General features: G+C 47.8%; 1 protein-coding gene across 7 annotated transcripts in view; it reads right to left on the minus strand.

Annotated features, from left to right (window-relative positions):
- Positions 1-1,063: 1,063 nt before the first annotated feature.
- The window catches only part of PIGN (phosphatidylinositol glycan anchor biosynthesis class N), a 76,282-nt gene continuing 57,978 nt past the window's right edge, over positions 1,064-19,367 (minus strand). For 2 of the 7 annotated variants that reach the window (XM_045850197.1, XM_045850198.1), the window contains exons 25-30: positions 17,208-17,263; positions 16,398-16,473; positions 13,954-14,027; positions 12,482-12,524; positions 10,226-10,278; positions 3,046-3,307 (exon numbers count right to left, since the gene is read on the minus strand). In XM_045850197.1, the coding sequence (XP_045706153.1) occupies positions 3,184-3,307; positions 10,226-10,278; positions 12,482-12,524; positions 13,954-14,027; positions 16,398-16,473; positions 17,208-17,263 (426 nt within the window). In that variant the 3' untranslated portion in view covers positions 3,046-3,183. Of the gene's footprint in view, positions 3,308-10,225; positions 10,279-12,481; positions 12,525-13,953; positions 14,028-16,397; positions 16,474-17,207; positions 17,264-19,367 lie in introns of all 7 variants that reach the window. The other 5 variants (XM_045850199.1, XM_045850201.1, XM_045850203.1 and 2 more) reach the window with 5 other exon arrangements.

The following is a 19,367-nucleotide window of genomic DNA, read 5'->3' on the forward strand; positions in this document are numbered from 1 at the left end:
CTGCAGAACCGACCCCACGCAGACGCTGGCCCAGCTGAACGCCATGCACTCACACCGTCCCAGCCCTGAACTTGAGAACTGACGGTGCCTGCTTCATGAAGACGAAGACATTCACCTACGGACCAGTTCTAGCATGGCTAAGGGGGAGGAGGGACCCGAGGGGGAGGAAACAGGGGCAGAGAGAAGTGAGTGAAACAGAGAACCAAGGGATGCACAAAAACTCAACTGGGAATCCCCATCTCTAGAAGCGAGTCACGAGAAAACAAGGCAATACTGGTTGTGAATTTACTTTTCTGGTGAAGGGTGTAGAAGTATGAAGACAGCCCCCACTCTGACGGGGCTGCGGCTGCTGTGTGATGCCAGGGATGACCACCGGGTAGCATCGGAGGTCCCCGCGGGAATGACCGAAGGATGACAGGCGTCGTGTATAACGGAGGCAAGGAAAATTGCTGGTGCATATTCAAGTTTTCCCACATTAAGGGTAAAGATGAAAATGGTTTTCCAGCTCTCGGGAAAACAAGATTCAGTCAAGCACCCAACACCCTCTTCCCGTGACAGAGTGAGGAGTTACGTGCAAAAGTACGCGGGGACATCTCTGAAGTATGCTGACCTTTCAGGAGGGAGACTCTGAGACAGGTCCTGTGGTCAGGCCAGTGGACATTTCCAGCACCCTGCTACCTACCTCCCTCCCTCCACAACGCCCATACCAAGCTAAACTCCTAAGTACTGCGATAAATACACCTGTTGAACTTTGACGAGGTGCGGCTCCAATGTTTGACCGGGAAACCCTTCGTACTATGACAACTATTTGGTAAATTACAGACAGGCTGCAGTTACTTCCCTAAGTCCTGAGGGTTTTGTTCGTCCAAGGTTTATTCCCGGTCCATGTGGCATAACAAGGCTTTTTTTTTTTTTGTTTTCTTAACTTGACATGCCAGATGCCCACTTCAGTTATTACAGCAATTCCTATTTTAAACCATGTGATTCAGTGAATGTGCTAAGTCTTCATTTGGAAATCTGGTATTCATAGTCAGGATGACAAAGTAAATGCCTTAAACAGAAATGTTTTACTTAAATCCTCTTTATTTTTTTTTTCTGTTACTCAATACAAAAACAAGCATTTTAAAACACTGTAAGGTGTTTGGTGAGCTGAGCAACAGGGAAGGCCCCCGAGCCGTCCAGGTGACTCTGCGGGGCCCGGGCGCAGCGGCAAGGCCGGCCCCCAGCTGCAGGCGCTGACCCGTTGGTTCCGTAAACGCGCACGGACTCAGAACAACATCTGCGGAGCAAAGTAAGGATAAAGCACCGGGCACCTTTGACAGCGCTGTAATGAAATATCCATCAGTTCTTCTGGGTGAAAATTTGGGAAACGATGAAAGGCAAAACTGATCTAAAGGGAGTTAAAAAAGCATTCCTAAAGTCATTGTCTCTGGCTTGTGAAAAAAACTGACCCCAAATCCTTTGAGGCGATGAGCAGGGTCAAGGGTTCTCCGCCAGTGTCCCTGCCCGCCACAGCAGCCTCTCGGCGGCCCACCTGTTTCGTGTCGCAGACTGCTGCGTGAGGTCTCACACTGAGATGGATACGTCTTTCTTTTTTTTTCATACCATAATGCTTTTGCTGGTATACCACAAAGAACTATTACAAGTGAATTATAATTATATTTCATCATAAATAGAAATTTAAAAAGTCCATACTGCCAAATTGATTTTTGAATCTTGTAAATTGTATTTGTTGCAGGGTAAGAGGGGAAAACATGGGGGACATCTGTAATAGTGTCAACAATACATACATACATACATACATAAAAAGCAAAGAAAAGAAATTGCATTTGTTCACTACCCTGACAATCTGAAAAATGTAGTCATTTGCAGAGGGCTTCCATGTCATTAACATGAGTTAGAAATACTATAACCTAATTCAAAAGCAATTGTTTTTTTTTTGCAGTGGGACTCAGACCAGTGCGGCTGAGCATCAGTCACAGTCCACGGGCACGCCCCGGGCACAAGGCCAATGCTATAGTGACGGTAAAGGTCACTTGATGAAAAAGTCAAAGAAAAGTTACTTTCCAAATATTCTGCCCATATGAATTAGTTTACAAATAGGAATGAAATTTCATGAGAGGACTTCAGGCCTTCGGGCTGCCTGAGCCCACACAGCTCAGCGGGCTCACTTCTATTACCTCTGTAACTTTCTAAATAAACTCTGGTTTCTAAAAAATAAATAAAAAAATAAAGAACTATGTAAAAACAATGCCTAATAGAAGCTATGGAGGTTACAGAAACTGAATGTACAATTTAAACACATTTGCAGCTCTCGGGAAGGTAAGATTCAATGACGCACCCAACACCCTCCTCCCGTGACAGAGTGAGGAGTTACGTGGAAAAGTACGTGAGGACATCTCTGAAGTATGCTGACCTTTCAGGAGGCAGGTTCTCAAAGTCCTTTTAAAACGAATCCTTTTAATTTGTTTTTCTTCTGCTCCCAGACAAGATACCAAGCTTTTTTTACTTTTGTATTCCCAGAAATTTCATGAGAATCCAGAAATGAAAAAAGGAAAGGTCAAACCTGCATGTAGGTGGCCGGCCACGAAAACCCTAGAAACAGCACTGAGATACATGTTGCGGCCTGAAGATGACCAGCAACTGCAAACATGTGTCTCTCCAGGGGCCTCTGTGAACCTGAACAACGCCTCCTGGGGGGCTTTCTAGTGAGTGTTTAGTGGTCCGAACCTCTGGCAAAACCAGTCCTGAGACTTGGTAAGGATTTACGGTGCCACCTGGGGACGTCCCTCCAGTTCAGCTGGTCACTTGACTTTGAACGTGACCAGAAATGCCCCCAGGAGCCTTCTGCTCTGCGCACACAGGGAGCCGCGCAGTTGGGGGTGATTGTGGCAGGTGCTCAGAAACGTCAGGGAGGAGGGCTGCCAGCTCAGGGCAAAATGAAAACGGAGAGAGCTTTCCCGCAGACACCATCACTCCCCGGTGCACGCAGAAGCGAAAGAAAACGGAAGCTCCTTTATTCCAGACAACCCGTGAGCTCCTGCTTCCACATGCGATTGTCTTTGCAGGAGCGGAGCACGGCGCACGGCAGTTCCCGTCCTGCTGCTGCGTCCTCGGCGAGCCTCCAGCGGGAGAGGACACGGACAGGCAGGGTCCAGATGCTGGAGGGCGGCTTCAGCGCCATCAGATGAGGTGGCTTTTGGGTTTGCCACACAGTCTGAGTTTTCTGGTCGTGAGCTGCTGGGCCAGGGCGTTGAGGAACATGAGGACAGTGGTCATGGACATGACAATCACGTAGTGGCTGATGCTGCGAAGGAGAGACAAAGGTTATGGGCAGACAGGACACACCTGAGGGCAAGCCTAAGGTCCCTCTAAACGTTTCTCAATGTGCATGCAAAGGCACAGACTTCCAAAGGATGCCAGTGACCTTGAAAGAGGTATTGAAATGTTAAAAACACGTTTGTTAAAGAAACAGTGATGAACATAAGTAAAACTGTAGCATGTTATGAGAATGTCTGATTGGTATGAGCAGTGACTGTGTCTTTGTGACCAATAGAACTGAATTTCAAAATCCAGCTTTTAGAAAAACAAAGAAAAGTTTCCCTAAGTCCTGGGCCCTGAGTCACGTCCAGACTCGACATGCCCACAGGCGAGGCACTCTGACATTTCGGAGCGTGCCGTTCCGCACGCTGACGTCAGTGAGAAGAACGCCGGCAGCACCGCCGGCGTCGCCAAGGAAGAATGTTGCTCAAACTCAAGTTCAGCAAAGTCAAAGGCTTTAGTCAAAGAATCTACGCAAAGGGGGAAGAAGAGCCCACATCTCTTTATTAATCTCAGAGTCAAAGAGACTGTCTCCCTGCCCTTTGGAAACAGACAGGAGAATAATGAATAGTCCGAAAGCTACCCCGCCGCGTTTCTTGTCTATCAGCGACGGTAAACGTTCAGTCGGTCTCTTTAAACACAGAAACTGTACTGTCTGCACACAACATGGTCTGATGATAAACGGAGAAGCCTTGGGAGAAACTGAGGGTGCAGAGCTGACAGACACATAATAAAGCAGCCGCTTCCCGCACCGACACTGGTGCAGACTGGCGCGTTGTTTATTTACAGTGCTGCCCAGAGTTACATTTAGCTGTCTGCCTTTGTGACAGGTTCGCCTGCTTGACACCTTCGGGGAAGGAGGGACAACGAGTGAGCAGGCCTGGAGCCGGGCCGGCTGGCTGGAGGGGGCCCCATTTGCTTCCCTCTCCTGGCCTCCCCCCGCAGCAGACAGCCATGGTGCTGGCGACAGAAGCCTCTTCCCAGGAGTGGCCCCCGGGTCAGGCCCCAGGGGACGTGTCTTCCCACAGGTGACAGGGTGATTGCTGGGTGCCAGTTAAACAGGCTGACTACCTAGAGCCCCTGGGAGACTAAGGGAAAAGGGAGAGGAGGCTAGCAGGTCCCCCTCCCGCCTTTTCAGTAGCTCCAACCCAAACGTCAGTGGCTGGCCCAGGCCCGACCAAGCTGCGCTCTGCGCGCTGTCGGGTGGCGGCCCACAGGCAGACCCCCGCCGCTGGGCCCCCTCCGCGTCCTGGGCCAGGAGAGAGGGCCCCTCACTCCGAGCAGGTTTGGTGTTTGTGTCTGGTGCCGTTACAGTCTTTAAGCCAGAGCCCCAACGGGAAAGTGCTGGTTTGCTCAGCTCGCCCTTGGGAAGGCGCCGGTTAGGTTTGCTTATCTGGGATGTTTCCCTAGGTTCATCTTATAAAGAAAAGTCAAAGGAGATAGGAAGAGTCGGCTAATAAAAACCAGAAACCAGAGCTAGTTATGTCACAAATCGGGGTCTGGTCTAGGGCAGGACTCCTGACCTAAAAAGAAAACAATGAAATCCGATCCTTAATTGCTAAACAAGTAGTAACATTAAGAAAGATTTTTGAAACTTCTGCTTTCACTATAAAAGTAAGGCAACAGGATCCCGGACTTGTGCCCTCTGCCCCCGACCGCCAGGGCCAGGGACGGGGTGACCATCTGTCTTTCCCTCCCCACGGCGCCGCTCGGGGCCACTGCAAGGCCTGGCAGGCCTTCAATTAATATTTGTTAAATGAACTATTAAAGCCAGTCAGGTATAATGAGAGGAAATCAGAGAAACTTCTCTGTTATGTTATCTTGGCAGATTAAATCAGGACTAAAATCAGACTCCCCTAAAACAGAAACCATAAACATATAATCAAAATTAAATGCTTAAAAAAATCCCGAAATGGTTAAAGAAACTGGGAGTCTCTACCACCATGAAGTACAACCAGCCTACAGGACATGGAGGCAGGAGGACGGCTGTCGTGCTGGCATCGGGAGTGGCGGCCGGACCCGTGGGAGGGACAGGAGGCCCCGGCCACATGGACGTGCAGGGACCACCACAGGCGGCTGCTGCTCTGGGGTGGGGGGGGCTCACTTCACACTCGGGCGCAGATGCAACTCGCTTCCTGTCGACCCGTCGGCCCTGACCGCACACCCGCGAGTTAGGGTGCTCTGTCTCCCGGTCAGAGCACGTCCAGTCCTGCCTTCTCCAGGTTCTGTCGTCTTCCTCCCCTCTGCGGAGGTGACCTGACTGGTTTTACTGAGAAAACACTGAGAGAGCAGAGAGAGAGACCCTCTCGCCTCACACCGGCTAACGCGCCCACGTCCAGGTCCAGACCTGCCCCCCCCAACCCCGCCTGCACCCGACACCGCCTCACACAAACCCCTCCCCTTCCGTTCCGGGTCCCACTCCCACTTTCCCACTCAGGGCTTTCCTTCTGCAGCTACCCCCTCCCTCTCCAGAGGGGGCATCTCTTCCACCACACAGGCGCGCCATGTCTCTCATCCTACAGCCAAAAAACTTCCCCAAGCTCCCATGGAACCAGCCGAATGTGAGGCACTTTAAATTTGTCACGTCCAAGCCGAGCTCCTAATCTCCCATGCCTTCTTCCACCCTGGAACCCCCTCCATCTCTGGAAATGGCTTCGCCATCCACCTGGTTATTCAACATACAGAAAACCTGGAGTCGCCCTTGATTGTTTCTGTCTCCCAGCACATCCGGTCCACCGACAAATCCTAGGGACCCTTTTCAGAATGCTTTCACACCCAGCCTCTCGTCACCATTTTGAAAGGTGCCCCCAGGCCCAGCTGCCATCGCCTCTGGCCCAGACACGACCACAGCCTCTGAGCCAGCCTCCCCGCCCCCTCTCTCGGTCCCCGCGACACCTGCGCTACGGTCTTCACGCTAGGGCCGGAGCGCAGCCTCAAAACGCACGGCGCGCCAAACACTTCCCCGCTCAGGGGTCTAACGCTGTCCCTTACGCTTGGAATCAATTCCCAGTTCCTCACAATGGCCTTTGCGGCCGTAAGCGACACCGAAGGCCTGTCTTTCTGAACTCCCCACCACGTTTCCCTCACGCCACCTCTGTGTGTTCAGAAGTGTTGGTGACATGGTGGAAATGGGCATTACAGAAAGCGACCTTAACAAAGAAACCCAAGAAACCCAAACCCCGTACCGTGTGCGTCTGCACATAAATTAGGGCTAGGAGGATGCACACCAACACGCTGGACAGAGGTTCCGAGACACAGAGTCACGGGTGACTTACTTTTCCCCACATGCTTGTGTATTTTCTGTAAGAAGCTTTTAGGCACATTCCTATGTATGTGCTGTTTACAGATTACGGTTGGCTTAGCCAGAGAACTCTTAGGCTGCGTTCATAAATATTCAACTCCGTTCCATTTCTGTTTCTCGCAGGGTATTTCAAAACCTATACTGGTTCCCGAAATCAAAATCCTTAATCCAATAAGCTGGACTCGTGGTCACGACTTCATATTCTAAGAAGGCTCACTCCCCACCCCAGGGGCTGACGCTTGGAGTCCCTGAGGTGTGATGGGTGAGGACGTGCAAGTGGCCCCATCCGGAGCCTGGAGGATCAAATCCAGGAAAGCCACCTGACCTGGGGGAAGACCAGGCCGGGGGTCAGGGGCGGGGTGGATGCAGCGAAGCCATGAGCACTGTGAAAGATCACACGACAGAAAGTAATCAAAACGTGGCAGATCCATATGCTGGGATGCCGTTCGGCAGTGAAAAGGAAGAAGGCACTGATAGATGCGGCACTCAAAATAAATGCCCGAACTCACTACGCTAAGTGAAGCGGCAGCCAGGTGCGAAGGCCTAGGAACCGGCAGACCTGCTGCAGGGACAGAGCGCAGCCCGGCGGGCACCTGGGCGGGGAGTGAGAGCGAGGGGGGGGCAGTGTTCCGGCACGGGGGCATTTTCTGGGGAGATGCAAACGCTCCAGCACTAACTTGCACAACTCCAGAAATTTGCTGAAAATCACTGAATTGATTTTTAAAAATCAGCTAAATCATTCATAACCTTAAAATGATGCATTTTGATAGGTAAATTATACCTCAATAAAGCTTTAAAAAAAAAGACTGTATTCTGCAGATTTTTATTGTTAAATTTGATATTGCTTTTAGGCCTTTTACCACTTTTACTATTTTCAGTTATTTCAGAATATTAAATATCATGATCGCTCAACAAATCAAGTTTTGTAGCACCCGGAGGAGACACGTCCTCAAACCCAGGGGAAGTGTGTTTATCAAAGACACGGTCCCTCGCCTCCTCCGTACACCGGCCTGCAGTGACGGTTCCGGGCTCATTCGTTTACGCCAGCACCGTTGGCAGGGACAGCGGTGAAGCTCGTCATCATCTTCGTGCAACTGAGCCGTGCGGCGTTCAGCTCGTCCTGATTCCCATCAGTCAAGTCCGGTGTCACCTCAGCACGGCCGAGTTGAAGGGGCACCGCATTTCAACTTGAAGTGCGCTCAGCGGTTCCCACGCTCCCCCCCCGCCCCTCCCCCCCGTGACTATCTCACGTCCTTTAAATCAGCAGTTCTCACGGTGCCCACGTGTGACGGCACAGAGACGGGGTGGGCTGTGGAGGGGCCCACGGAGTCACCAGGCGGGCCCTTGGGACCTGCACAACGTGACGAAAGGCTGAGTGCATGTGTGGCCCCCAGTCAGGGGACGGGGCAGCAGAAGCAGCTCGTATTTGTCAGAGCTACTGGGGAAGAAAAGGTTGGGAATCACTGGTTTTAATAAAGCTTAGTATTCACTCTGAGAGTACAGATATTTTATGGTACTTAGTAGTTACGTTTAGGAGGACATCAACATATTACTGAGCACAGCCCTAAGTTTTCATTATGTCTAAAGAGAAGAGACGTTTTAGCTGTCATTTCTATTCTAATAAGGCGTAACAACAGCGACTGTGGAGAACGGGTGAAGTCCAAATCAGCACTGCTACCCATTGAACTGCAGTTCACCTCCTAACAGATGCATTTAGAACACAAATTTAAATATTTTTATAGTTATGAAAATTACCTCAAAGACTTTTTTCCCTAGGTTAAAAAATGCACTTCCCTCAGTGTGCCACATAAAAGGCACGACTCTGTCAAGTTTATGACCTGCTATGAATGAAGACAGTGTAAGATCAAAAGAAAAAAAAACACTCCATTGTAACTCCCTCAGCCCAAGGCGGCTTCGAGGCCTGCCGTTACAAGACGACCCGGGGCCACAGGCTTCTCCAGGGAGCACCGAACCTGCACCCCCGTTTCGGCTGAGCACACCGACTTGCAGACACCGGTTACGAGTCTCAGGTTCATTCTGGAGAAGTCTGCTCTAAGGATGCGTTTGAAGTCTACTGCACTACACCCCTAAAGAGATACGCTGTCTCCTGCCCGGCACTGTGGTCTTTATTTGTAAAGAAACTGCTATTTATAGCTGAAACTAATAGCTGACGGGAGGTGGCGACGCTGCATAGCAACGTGAATGCACTGCCGCTGCGCTGTACATTTTAGAAAGGTTACATTTTAAAGTTTGTATTATGACTATTTCACCACAATTAAAAATAAAAATGTCTCACATGCAAAAACGCTCTATTTTACTAGGTCACTTTCCAAACAAAATTCTGACCTGTGTTTCAAGTGAATATAAATGAAGCCAATTATGGAAAGAGTAAGGAGAGGTATGGCAAGTGCAAGAAACACTATGAAGGACAAAAATAGAACCAGAGAATGATGCCAATAATAGCTTCCATTTATTGAAGCTTATTAAATGCCAAGCACTGTGCTAAGTGCTTTACATGGATTAATTCATTCACAGTGACTACGAGAAGCAGGGGAGAGATTAGAGAGATGAAATCATTTGCTGACGGCCTCGCAGCTCAAGAACAGAAATAGTTCAGTCCCAGGTGCTGGGGTCTAACGCCCACGCCCTGACCCACTACCTGCGTGGACACTGGGATCGGGGCCTGGTGAGGAGACATCAAACCTTGGGAGTAATGAAACCAAAATCTATGACCTACGGAGCACCTTTCAGGTGCCTCACACGTACGGAACGGAAGGGATTCGAGTCAGGCGGGGGCGGCGGACACGGACGTGAATGACACGGCGGTGCAAGCCGAGAGCTTCCCACGAGGTGGGGGGAGACCACGGAGCGTCCAGCGCTGAGGGTCTCCCTCAGACCCACACAGTTCCCGGCAACACAGGCCCTGAATACATACTGACTAAAGGAAGTAAAACGAGTCTACAGAAACATATTCTGTCTTCCAGTGCATCTGAAAACCGAGCGGCGGCAGAACCAGCTGTGCTTTCCTCTCCTTACAGAGAAGACGTGTGTGCCAGGCTGCGGCAGCCGCTGGCATTCACACCACAGCGAAGAGGAACCTGGCTGTGTGTTCCGACCGCCCCGCGCACACACACCCCGTGCACACACCCCGCGCACACAGCGACCGCACGGGCGTCCGTGCTGCAGTGCTCCCACGTCCCGGGCTCTAGGAGGCGGACAAGGGGCACGTGCAACCTGAACAACCGCCACATAAAATTCCCACTGTCACCTGCGTGGTTTCGTTTCTCTACAGCGAGATGGAGAGACGGCGAGGACACAGACTGTGGAGTCCTGTCCTCCGAGCGCCGGGATTCGGGCAACGTCCCTTCCCCCTGTCCTGCAGGCCTCTCCACTAACTAACACCCGGGAACACACCACCCCAAGAAAACACTGGCTAGCGGGTCCATGCCAAGAACTGGAGAGATGGGTCTCGCTGCCAGGGCCTTAAAATAATTGCCACTTGCTAGGCTTACCTCAAAATTCAAACTGGCGTCTTCTTTACTGAGGCATCTATTTACTTTTTTCCTGCACGCTTAAGAATTTCTGGGTGAATATATACTATACCTTGTTCCAATATCAAGCCAGCTGCCATAATCCTTGACCAAGAAGAAAAAATGCTGTAAAAATAAAACAAAATATGGTTCCATGAAAAACAAAGGCTGTTCAGATTCAGTTGAAAAACAATGCTGTTTTAGGGTTACGTTTCAGATTTCTGACCCTCAGAACCACTGTAGTACTGGAATCAGTCAGAATATGCCTTCTAATGAAATTTTTCCTTGGGCTAAAGTGTGCCATAGTCTCAACGCCGGAAATAGCATTACCATTCAATCAAATCAACACACAAGTGAAATTTGTGAATAACTAGAAATAAAGAAAACCAACTTTAAAACAAGGTGTTATACAATGCAAAGGCCTCAGTGAAAAGAAGCCACAGCATCCATTCGTTAGCCAGTGTCTACTGACCTCCCATTGCGTGTCAGTCACTGTGTTAGGTCCTGGTTTCAGGACGTTACAGTCTAACAGACGATCCGTCAAGGTACCAGGCGCACACGCACATGTGTGTCATGAGTGTGCCCCCAGCACACGCCAGCCATTGTGGGGGCCCAGAGGCAGGGGCTCACACCCCGCCTGGATTGTAAGGGAAGGCTGCCCCAATGAAAAGTCTAAAAATCCAAGTGAAAAGCGCGAGTCTGACGAAAGAGCAGACTGGGGAGCTGTGAGAAGTCTGTTTCTGACAGAGGGAGTAAAACTTTATAAACATCGACGGTCCAGGTAGAGCCTGGCAGGCCCCAGGTGTGGCTGGGTAGAGAAACAGGAGGGACAGGTGAGAGATGATGCCAGGCACAGATCACTTTCTAAGTTAAATGAAGCCACCGGACTCTGTACACCAGCTTTGAAATCAGATAATTTAAATTCCCTTCTATTGACATCTTGCCTGTTTGCCACTTTGTGACCAAAACTGAAAGCTGATTTGTCCTAATGTTATGTGTGGTCAATTTCTGAAATATACAGGCATGCCTTGTTTTATTACACTTGGCTTTACTGTGCTTTATCTGTTTATTCACAGATAGTGTGTGTGTTCTTTTCTTACATAAACTGAGGACAAGGGGGCCTCCGCCTGCAAGAGGACTATGACCCACTTGATCGTAATGCTCGCCTTGCGGTGGTGGTCTGGACCGGAACCAACCTGCAGCATGGCTGAGGTCTGCCTGTATTGAACGCCCAGCTCCGTACAACACACAAACGCTCTCATCTAAATCGAACGACTGGGAGCTGGATGTGAGAAGTTGCCATAATTGCTGTCTCTAATTAGTTCTCGCACAGGCTGCTGTGCAGTGAAGAATGAACGGTACCCCCAGAGGGGTCGGTCTTTTGCCCTCAGCTGCTGAGAGGTGATTTCTGGGCCCTTGGACTGCCATGGCTGATAAGGAATGTTCTGCCCAAGGGGCGGTGGTCACTGAACAGTCTAATAATGTGACTTTTGGGGGGGTTTGGACCACACGATATCAGTTCTACCTCTATAAGGACTGGAGATTAAAGGTCAGCCATGGGAATGATATGCTACTGAGCCCCAGTAACGTCTGGACCCCAAGGGCCTGGGGACCCGGGCTGGCAGTACTCTGTCTTGTCACGCGCAGATCCTGGAAGGGTAATGCTGCCCTGGCTCTACAGGGGGAGGTCGACCAGAATTCCGCATCGGGGCCCCTCCTGGCCTCTGCCCTCTAAGTCTCTTCCCATGATGGATCTTAGTCTGCTTCCCTTCTCTGGGAGACACCATATCTGTGAGTGTCACAGTCTCCAGTGAGTTCTGTGAGTGCATCTAGTGAGTTATCAAGCCCAAGGGTGGTTCCGGGAACCCCCTGAACTTGCAGGTATAAAGTTAACATCTTCCCACTTGAAAAGCTCTCCTTCCTCTTTCCTTCTGCCCCTCCTTCCCTACCTTTGTTCCTTCCTTTTTCAATCTGAGAAAAGGGTTCTAAAAAAATTTCAAGTAGGAAAATAATGTATTGCCTAAATCTAAAGTTAGCTTTTCTGTTAACTTCCTATGGAAGTTCATTCCTGAGCCATGCACCACGGAGGACTAGGTATAAAATGACAGATTCAAATAAACCAAGGAAGACGACTTTTGATACCTTAACAAGAGCACTCTTACTGCCCAAGTCCTATAGAAGAAACTCACGTGTATAAATGATTCTAGCACATACAGCTCAATATCTAAAGATTTCACATATAGAAATGTCCTCTTATTTATCTTGATTAAATTAACTCAGCACCTAGCTTCTCAATCTTATTTATACTGAATATCCAAGAATGTCTTACCAAAGCCATGATGTCTGATATGACGAGAACCATGAGAAAAAGACTGGAAAAAGGTAAACAAAAATTACATATGTAATACAACAGGCATATTTTAAAACCACATTAAAATCAAAATGAGCCCTGGCTGGGCAGCTCAGTTGGTTAGGGCACGGTCCCAATACACCAAGGTTGTGGGCTCAACCTCCAGTCAGCGCACATACAAGAAGCAAACAGTGAGTATATAAATAAGTGGAACAGCAAATCGATTTCTCTCTCTTTCTCTCTCTCTCTGTCTCTCTCTCTCTCCTGGAGGCTAAGTCTAAGGTCAAGGCATTGGCATGTACACACACACACACACACACACACACATAAGTACATGTATACATACACAGACACATTTTGATGAGCCTTCTACTCCTCATTCCATATGTCCCCAGCTCTGTTCATTTAAACATTAATTAAAATCTCTTCTAAAAATGCAACCATTAATAAGTGCGAAAGCACCATTAGTTACCAGATTTTTATTGCATCTAGGTATCTTTTATGTGATACTGACAATGTACAAATGCTTTCAATGTTAAATTTATGTAAATATCCTGAACAATACACAAAATTAAACTAAAAGCCAGATTTCTACTATTTTTAAACTGGGAAAAAATCTGTTCCTTATTATGGCACATGCATAATAACATGCTAAACCCAGTTCAAGCTTAAACTCATCAAGAACATGCAAATTTATGATAATATTAGTTACTTTCGGCATTGAATATGCCATTTTGATTCAATTATAACTGAACTTCTAAGAAATTTCATATTTTTCTCAAGTATCTTTCAGAGAGGCTGGTAAGTCCAGTGCTGATGAGGCAGTTTTTTCAGCAGAGGCAACTCTACTAAAAAAAAACAGTAGAGTTGACAGCTTCTCTTCGAGAGGCGCCACTGATTCGGACTGCTCCAGAAATTCCCCCGAACCCAGAAAAAATACTTTCCATTCCATTTGTCAAATGTGTAGAAATCACGACTGGGAAACTACATATATTATTGACATTTAGAATAGCTGATTTTAAACATGCAAAACGAAATAATCTTAACACATTCATCTGATGCATGTTTAGGAAATAAGCCCCCCCGCAACAGTGGGGACGACAGCGCCCGTTTGCTGTGCAGGTGCCAAGGTATCTGCACACGGGAGCTGTTCACTGCGACACTGAATGTCTGTGTTCCACTGTTCTGTAAGGAGCTCGTCACTAGCCTGAATGGCAGTCTGATGACATGTCGAGGTTGGGAAAGCACATTTGTCTCCTAGAGGCCCCGACCGAGTGACTTCCTCCAGTGAAACTGCACCCCGATCAAAGGGTGAAGTATTTTTTCCTAATTTTTATTAACAAACAATCTGTGTAACAGTGCCTTAACGGCAATCACACGAAATGCCCTCAAATGCTTACTCTCATTTCCAAAAAGTGGCCACCCCGATGGTTCTCCCACACTCCTCGTACCTTTTCGACGATAACTGGGTGGTCAGCTGAACAGCTTCCAACGCGCACATCACAAAAACAAAGGGGATTAAAATCTGTCCAAAAGAACAACAAATGATGCCGCGCTGAAGCACTTGAAAAGCCTTTTGAAGTATCATTTCTGTCTGTAGAAATGTGTCAGTTCCTCAAATGAACCTTCCCTCTGCCAGGGAAGAGTAAGTGCTGGAACACAGCCACGACGCCTGTGACGGGTGGAACGGCGCAGCTGCCTCTGGAACCCACAGCATCAGAGCACAGGCAGCATGAGCAGTAAGGCGCATCGACGCCCATTCCAAGTGACACCTATTACAAACCTTTGTCCCTCTAACTCACACTGCTGGCCACGCTCAAATGAGTCCAAGAGGGTGTGAAAGGCACAGAATGCCCAAATCAAATAAATTATGGAGCCTGGCAATTTGATTCACAGAGCCCTGAACCCATCTGGTTATTTGATACTATAACCCCATAAACATGATTTAGCTGCTTTACCATTGCTTTTGGTAGACTTATGCTAATACTAATTTGTTTATAAAATTCATACTCATTGTAAAAATAATTTGTAAAAAAACCCACAAAAAATAAAATAAAATTTATAGTGGTTGAAAATCCATAATCCAGAGCTAACACTGACAATATTTTGCAATACTGCTTTCCAATGACCAATTTAAAAATATATATATATATATATGCTTGAAATTTTTAAAAAGAGGAGAGTGAGAAGACACAGAAGAGAAATGTTCAAGACTGCACAAGGTGCTGGCCCGCGTGGCTCAGTGGGTTGGAGCATCCTCCCGCAAACTGAAAGGCTGCCGGTTCAATTCTTGTTCGCGGCGCAGGCCTGGGGTGCGGGCCGGGCCCCTGGTCTGGAACGTGCGAGAGGCAACTGACCGATGTTTCTCTCCCTGTGTCTCCCTTCCTTCCCCTCTCTCTAAAAATAACTAAGTAAGAATTTTTAAAAAGACCGTGTAAGATTCATCTTCAAGTGAAGGCTACACGACCAGAATCAAGTTCAGGGGGACCCCCACTTCCAGCCACATCAGGCAAAGAAGCATCAAGTATATTGTCAGGAAAGCTCACTGAATTAGGAGAGAGGTTAAAGATCTAGCATTCTAATCAAAACCTTTGTTTTTCTTCCTTTTTTTCTTGTTTTTCATTAAAGACCCACAGTCTTTAATAGACTGAGAAAAAAACTACCACTACAAAAAATGTAAATTGAGATTAAGGAAGCAACACATGTTCTACAATGACCCATTAGCGAATGTAACATGAGATAATAAACATCTTTTTAACATTTCTTAAAATTACATTTATGTCAGTGCAGTAACAAAAAAAGTGGCATGAATCCTATGAAGAGATACATACTTTGAACATCACTTCTGTGATTGGAAGGAAATGCAATCAGTTTTCCGGCAGATACTAGTTACTTTATTCAACAAATACATTCCGCTGGCCCTCTGTACCCCATTTTCAACCAACCCTGGGCTGAAACTACTCTGGGAAAAAAGTTCTGTTATTGCTGATGTGTGCTATGCAGTTGGGCCTACAATGGTGACATCTGTGCAGAAAATGTAGACTTTTTTCTTGTCGTCATTGCCTAAAGAAAACATTAGAACAACATATTGCATAGCATTTCCACTGTATTAGGTGCTATAAATAATCGAGAGATAAATTAATCAAGACGCTGTGTGTGGGCTATACGCAAATATCACACCACGGTCCACACTGCACAAGGGCCGTGGACTTTGGTATCCGCGGTGGGAGGCGGGGGTGTCCTGGAGCCACTCCCCCTCGGATTCCAAGGCAGGACTGAACTGACTACGTAAAATGTGCCAGGCGCTGTGGTGGAGGGGCTAAGACAAGCGTAATGACCCTTGAGAAGAAGGGAAAGCACATGAATTAAATTCCACCGGAGAGTATGAACCACTGATAAGCCGATCATTGGTCCCTGTACTGGTACCCTTAGCACCTAGCTGGTAACTGGCATGTCACTGAATGTAGGCGGTTGACATACTTATTGAATGAATGAGTCAATTCTAGGTACACGGATTATGACAAGAGATGACAGCATGTGCACAGTCTCGTGGCTGGGAACGTGGGTTGGGGGACCTTCACGCAGTTCTGATCGGTACTGCACGCCCCCACAGGCTTCGATCCCCTCTGACAGCACTTCCTGGGGCTGACACAGAACCCCTGCTCTTCTGAAGTCAGTGAGCTTACGAGTAAAGCAAACAGTTTATATTATAGAATAAAGGCTAGACGGTCCCACCTCCCATTCCGCAGTGTCTGAGAAGCTATCTTCTTTCCATGCTATTTGACTTTGTCACCAAGACTATATATAATCTTAATGTCACATAATGTTACATAATCTTAATGCTACAGCGAGTTCATCACATTACCCAGCATCTTAAGAAAATAAGGAAACTGACCTTCCACAACATCAGAGCTCCCATAATGAAAGGATTGAACACGGTCAGAAAACAGTAGACAGAGGCAAGATCAAAGCTAAGGAAGCAACATAAAGAAAAAATTTTAGAATTCACACTAACTTAAAGAGAATGTCTCATAAAAGGGATGTTTACATGAATTTCCTGAAATCTATATTTACCAAAACACAAAGCGTACATTGTATCAAGGAACATTATAAAGCAACTAAAATGAATGAGGTAAGCCCTGGCTGGTGTGGCTCAAGTTGGTTGGAGCGTTGTCCCATAAACCCAAAGGTTGCAGTTCGATTCCTGGTCAGGGCGCATGTCTGTGTTTTATAGGCATGTACCAGAGCAACCGATCGATGTTTCTCTTCCTCTTCCTCTTCCTCCCTCCCCATCTAAGCATGCTCTTGGGTGAGAATAAAAAAAAATAATTAAAGAATAAATAAAATGAAGAGGTAGGTGTATATGTGCCAATACATACCAATCTCCAAAATAAATCCTTCAGAATAAAAAACAAGTACAGAGCCCTGGCTGACGTAGCTCAGTGGATTGAGCATGGGCTGCGAACCAAAGTGTAGCAGGTCTGATTCCCAGTCAGAGTACATGCCTGGGTTGCAGGCCATGAACCCCAGCAACCGCACATTGATGTTTCTCTCTCTATCTCCCTCCCTTCCCTCTCTAAAAATAAATAAATAAAAAACCAACACAAAACAAAAAACAAGTACAAAAATCCCAATTGCATTACTTTTTGGAGAGATATACATACATACATACATACATACATACACTGTTTTTATTTAAAATTACCTGTTAATAGAAGCTATATTTCCAGTTCCAAAAAATGCTGTCACTAAGAAGAAAACCTAAAGAGTTAAGGAAATGCCAAAACAGGACAGAATTTATATAAACTTCTTTTTCACTTAGAAAAGATATGCCTACTCTGCTATGAGGGTGATTTGCTTTCTGACTTGTACGTCTGACCATAAACTGCTATAAATGAATGCCCCATTTATCTCCTTGGAAATGCATCTGGAGAGAACCTGGCTGAGGAAGCAAGGTCCTAAGAACAATGAGGCCTGGGAGGTCATCCGCACTTGCCACCGGTAACTTCGGGAAGACTACTGCCCCCCACTCTCTGACATAATGATGTACCTGGAGTTGGCCGCTAGTGATTTCTGCAAACGGAGAAAGTGGGCCCAGTTCGCGTGGTAGACACTTTCAGTTCACACGTGCTTGCTGTCTGCCCCCACACGAAGAACTACGGTATCGTGTTTTACAGTAACTCAGTAGAGACTGAGACACGAGAAAACGGTGACTGTCTTTTTGACACTTCCTGAATTTCCATTTGTATTAGTACAGAAATAAAAAGTAGCTATGAAGCCTATTGGTGGCCGAGAACTCACTGCTAGTAAAGTACTTACACAGTGCCTGGCCCATGAAAGGGCTTGATAAACGCTAGCTATTTTACTCTTACAGACACATACGCAAAAGTGGTGTGAAGCACTAGAGAGGAAGTATGAACCATGACAACTTTCACTGAAATAGTGGTATTCCAGGTGGTGACTTGAGCCTTAAATGTACCCATGGTTTCATCCATTCAACCAACCAACTACCCAACCAACACTCACTGGCGGGTGTTTGTCAGAGGCGGGGCTTGGCACTAAGAGTGTGCACAGTCTCCAAGAGCCCAGATGGTGACTGAGACTGTGCTGACGGGCAGAAGCGTGTGAGAGGCGCTGTAAGATAAACAGTGGGGAAGTGAATGACATACTCAGGAATTGTAAATAGATGTGATAAAAGCTCAGGGTTCGTTGAAGAATATTCACCGAAAGATGATGAAGCAGGACATATAGACTGGTGGCAAATTTATTAAAAGCCTTGAACGTCATTGTGGAGACCAAGAAGAGCTAGCAAACATTTTAGGTGAATGCTACAGAAATAGTACCAGTGACAGCGTTATCTGCAGCGGAGAGACGGATAATTAAGAGGCAGGGAGTCCAATGAGGAAGCCACTGCAGCGGTCCACGGCAGGGACAGCGAAGGCTGAACGGAACGGTGGGAGTGGACATGGAGAATGAGGAGAGCCAGTGGGACTTCCGAACCGGACAAGGAGCCATTAAAAATGATAGTGAGCTGAATGGCTTGGGTGGTGGGGACCGTGGCAATGCAGGTAGCAGTGAGGCCTGCCAGAGAGCAATGCTGGAAAGGGGGACGGTTATTAGTCAGCGTGGGACACAGATCCGGTGACACCTAGCAGAATGCTGGAAGTATGGCTCTGGAGGTCAGGAGAGGGGTCAAGGCTGGGAAAGTAACAGACCTCAGAGCTGTGTTCACAGGAGCAGCGGTCAAAGTTGGGGAGAGGAGGACGCTATCCAGGCACAGCAGAAGGACAGGGCTGATGATGGAGCTTGGGGAAGAGCATCGTTCAAGGTCAGACAAAGGAAGAGTGAGTTTAAGTGAAGGAGACCAGAGACGATATGAAAAGCTACGAAGAGAACCTGGGTCACGTCCTGGAAGCCAAGGGAAAAGGGAGCGAGAAATCAGTGGAGGGGAACGGCATCGAGTGGTTAAGTGAGACTGAACAGACTAGAGCGCGTGCCCTCGGGGAGCCCTGCCCCCGCTGAGAGGACAGCCTGCGCAGAGACGCCTGACAAACACTCAGAGCGCTAACCTGTGCCACGCCGCCGTGCTCCGGCACCCTGCCGGGCCTGAGGGTACACCCTAGTGCACGAACGGGGAGGACACCCCAGCAGCAGGTACAGATGTTTCTTTCAAGGAGCTTGGAAAGAAACAGAAAAGACAAGATGAAGTGACCATCTAGGGGGATGCAGGGTTCAAGGAAAGAAGCATTCTATTCATATATGCTGAGTGGAGGGAGCCTGCAAAACAAGAGAGTGAGACGGTAACACGGAGAGGGAAAGCCAGAGGCAGGGCAGGGCACGGGCTCACTCATTTTCCGGCCCTGCA

This window comes from Phyllostomus hastatus, unplaced genomic scaffold (assembly GCF_019186645.2).
Source record: "Phyllostomus hastatus isolate PE091 unplaced genomic scaffold, TTU_PhHast_1.1 phas_contig_80, whole genome shotgun sequence".
Classification (NCBI taxonomy): domain Eukaryota; kingdom Metazoa; phylum Chordata; class Mammalia; order Chiroptera; family Phyllostomidae; genus Phyllostomus; species Phyllostomus hastatus.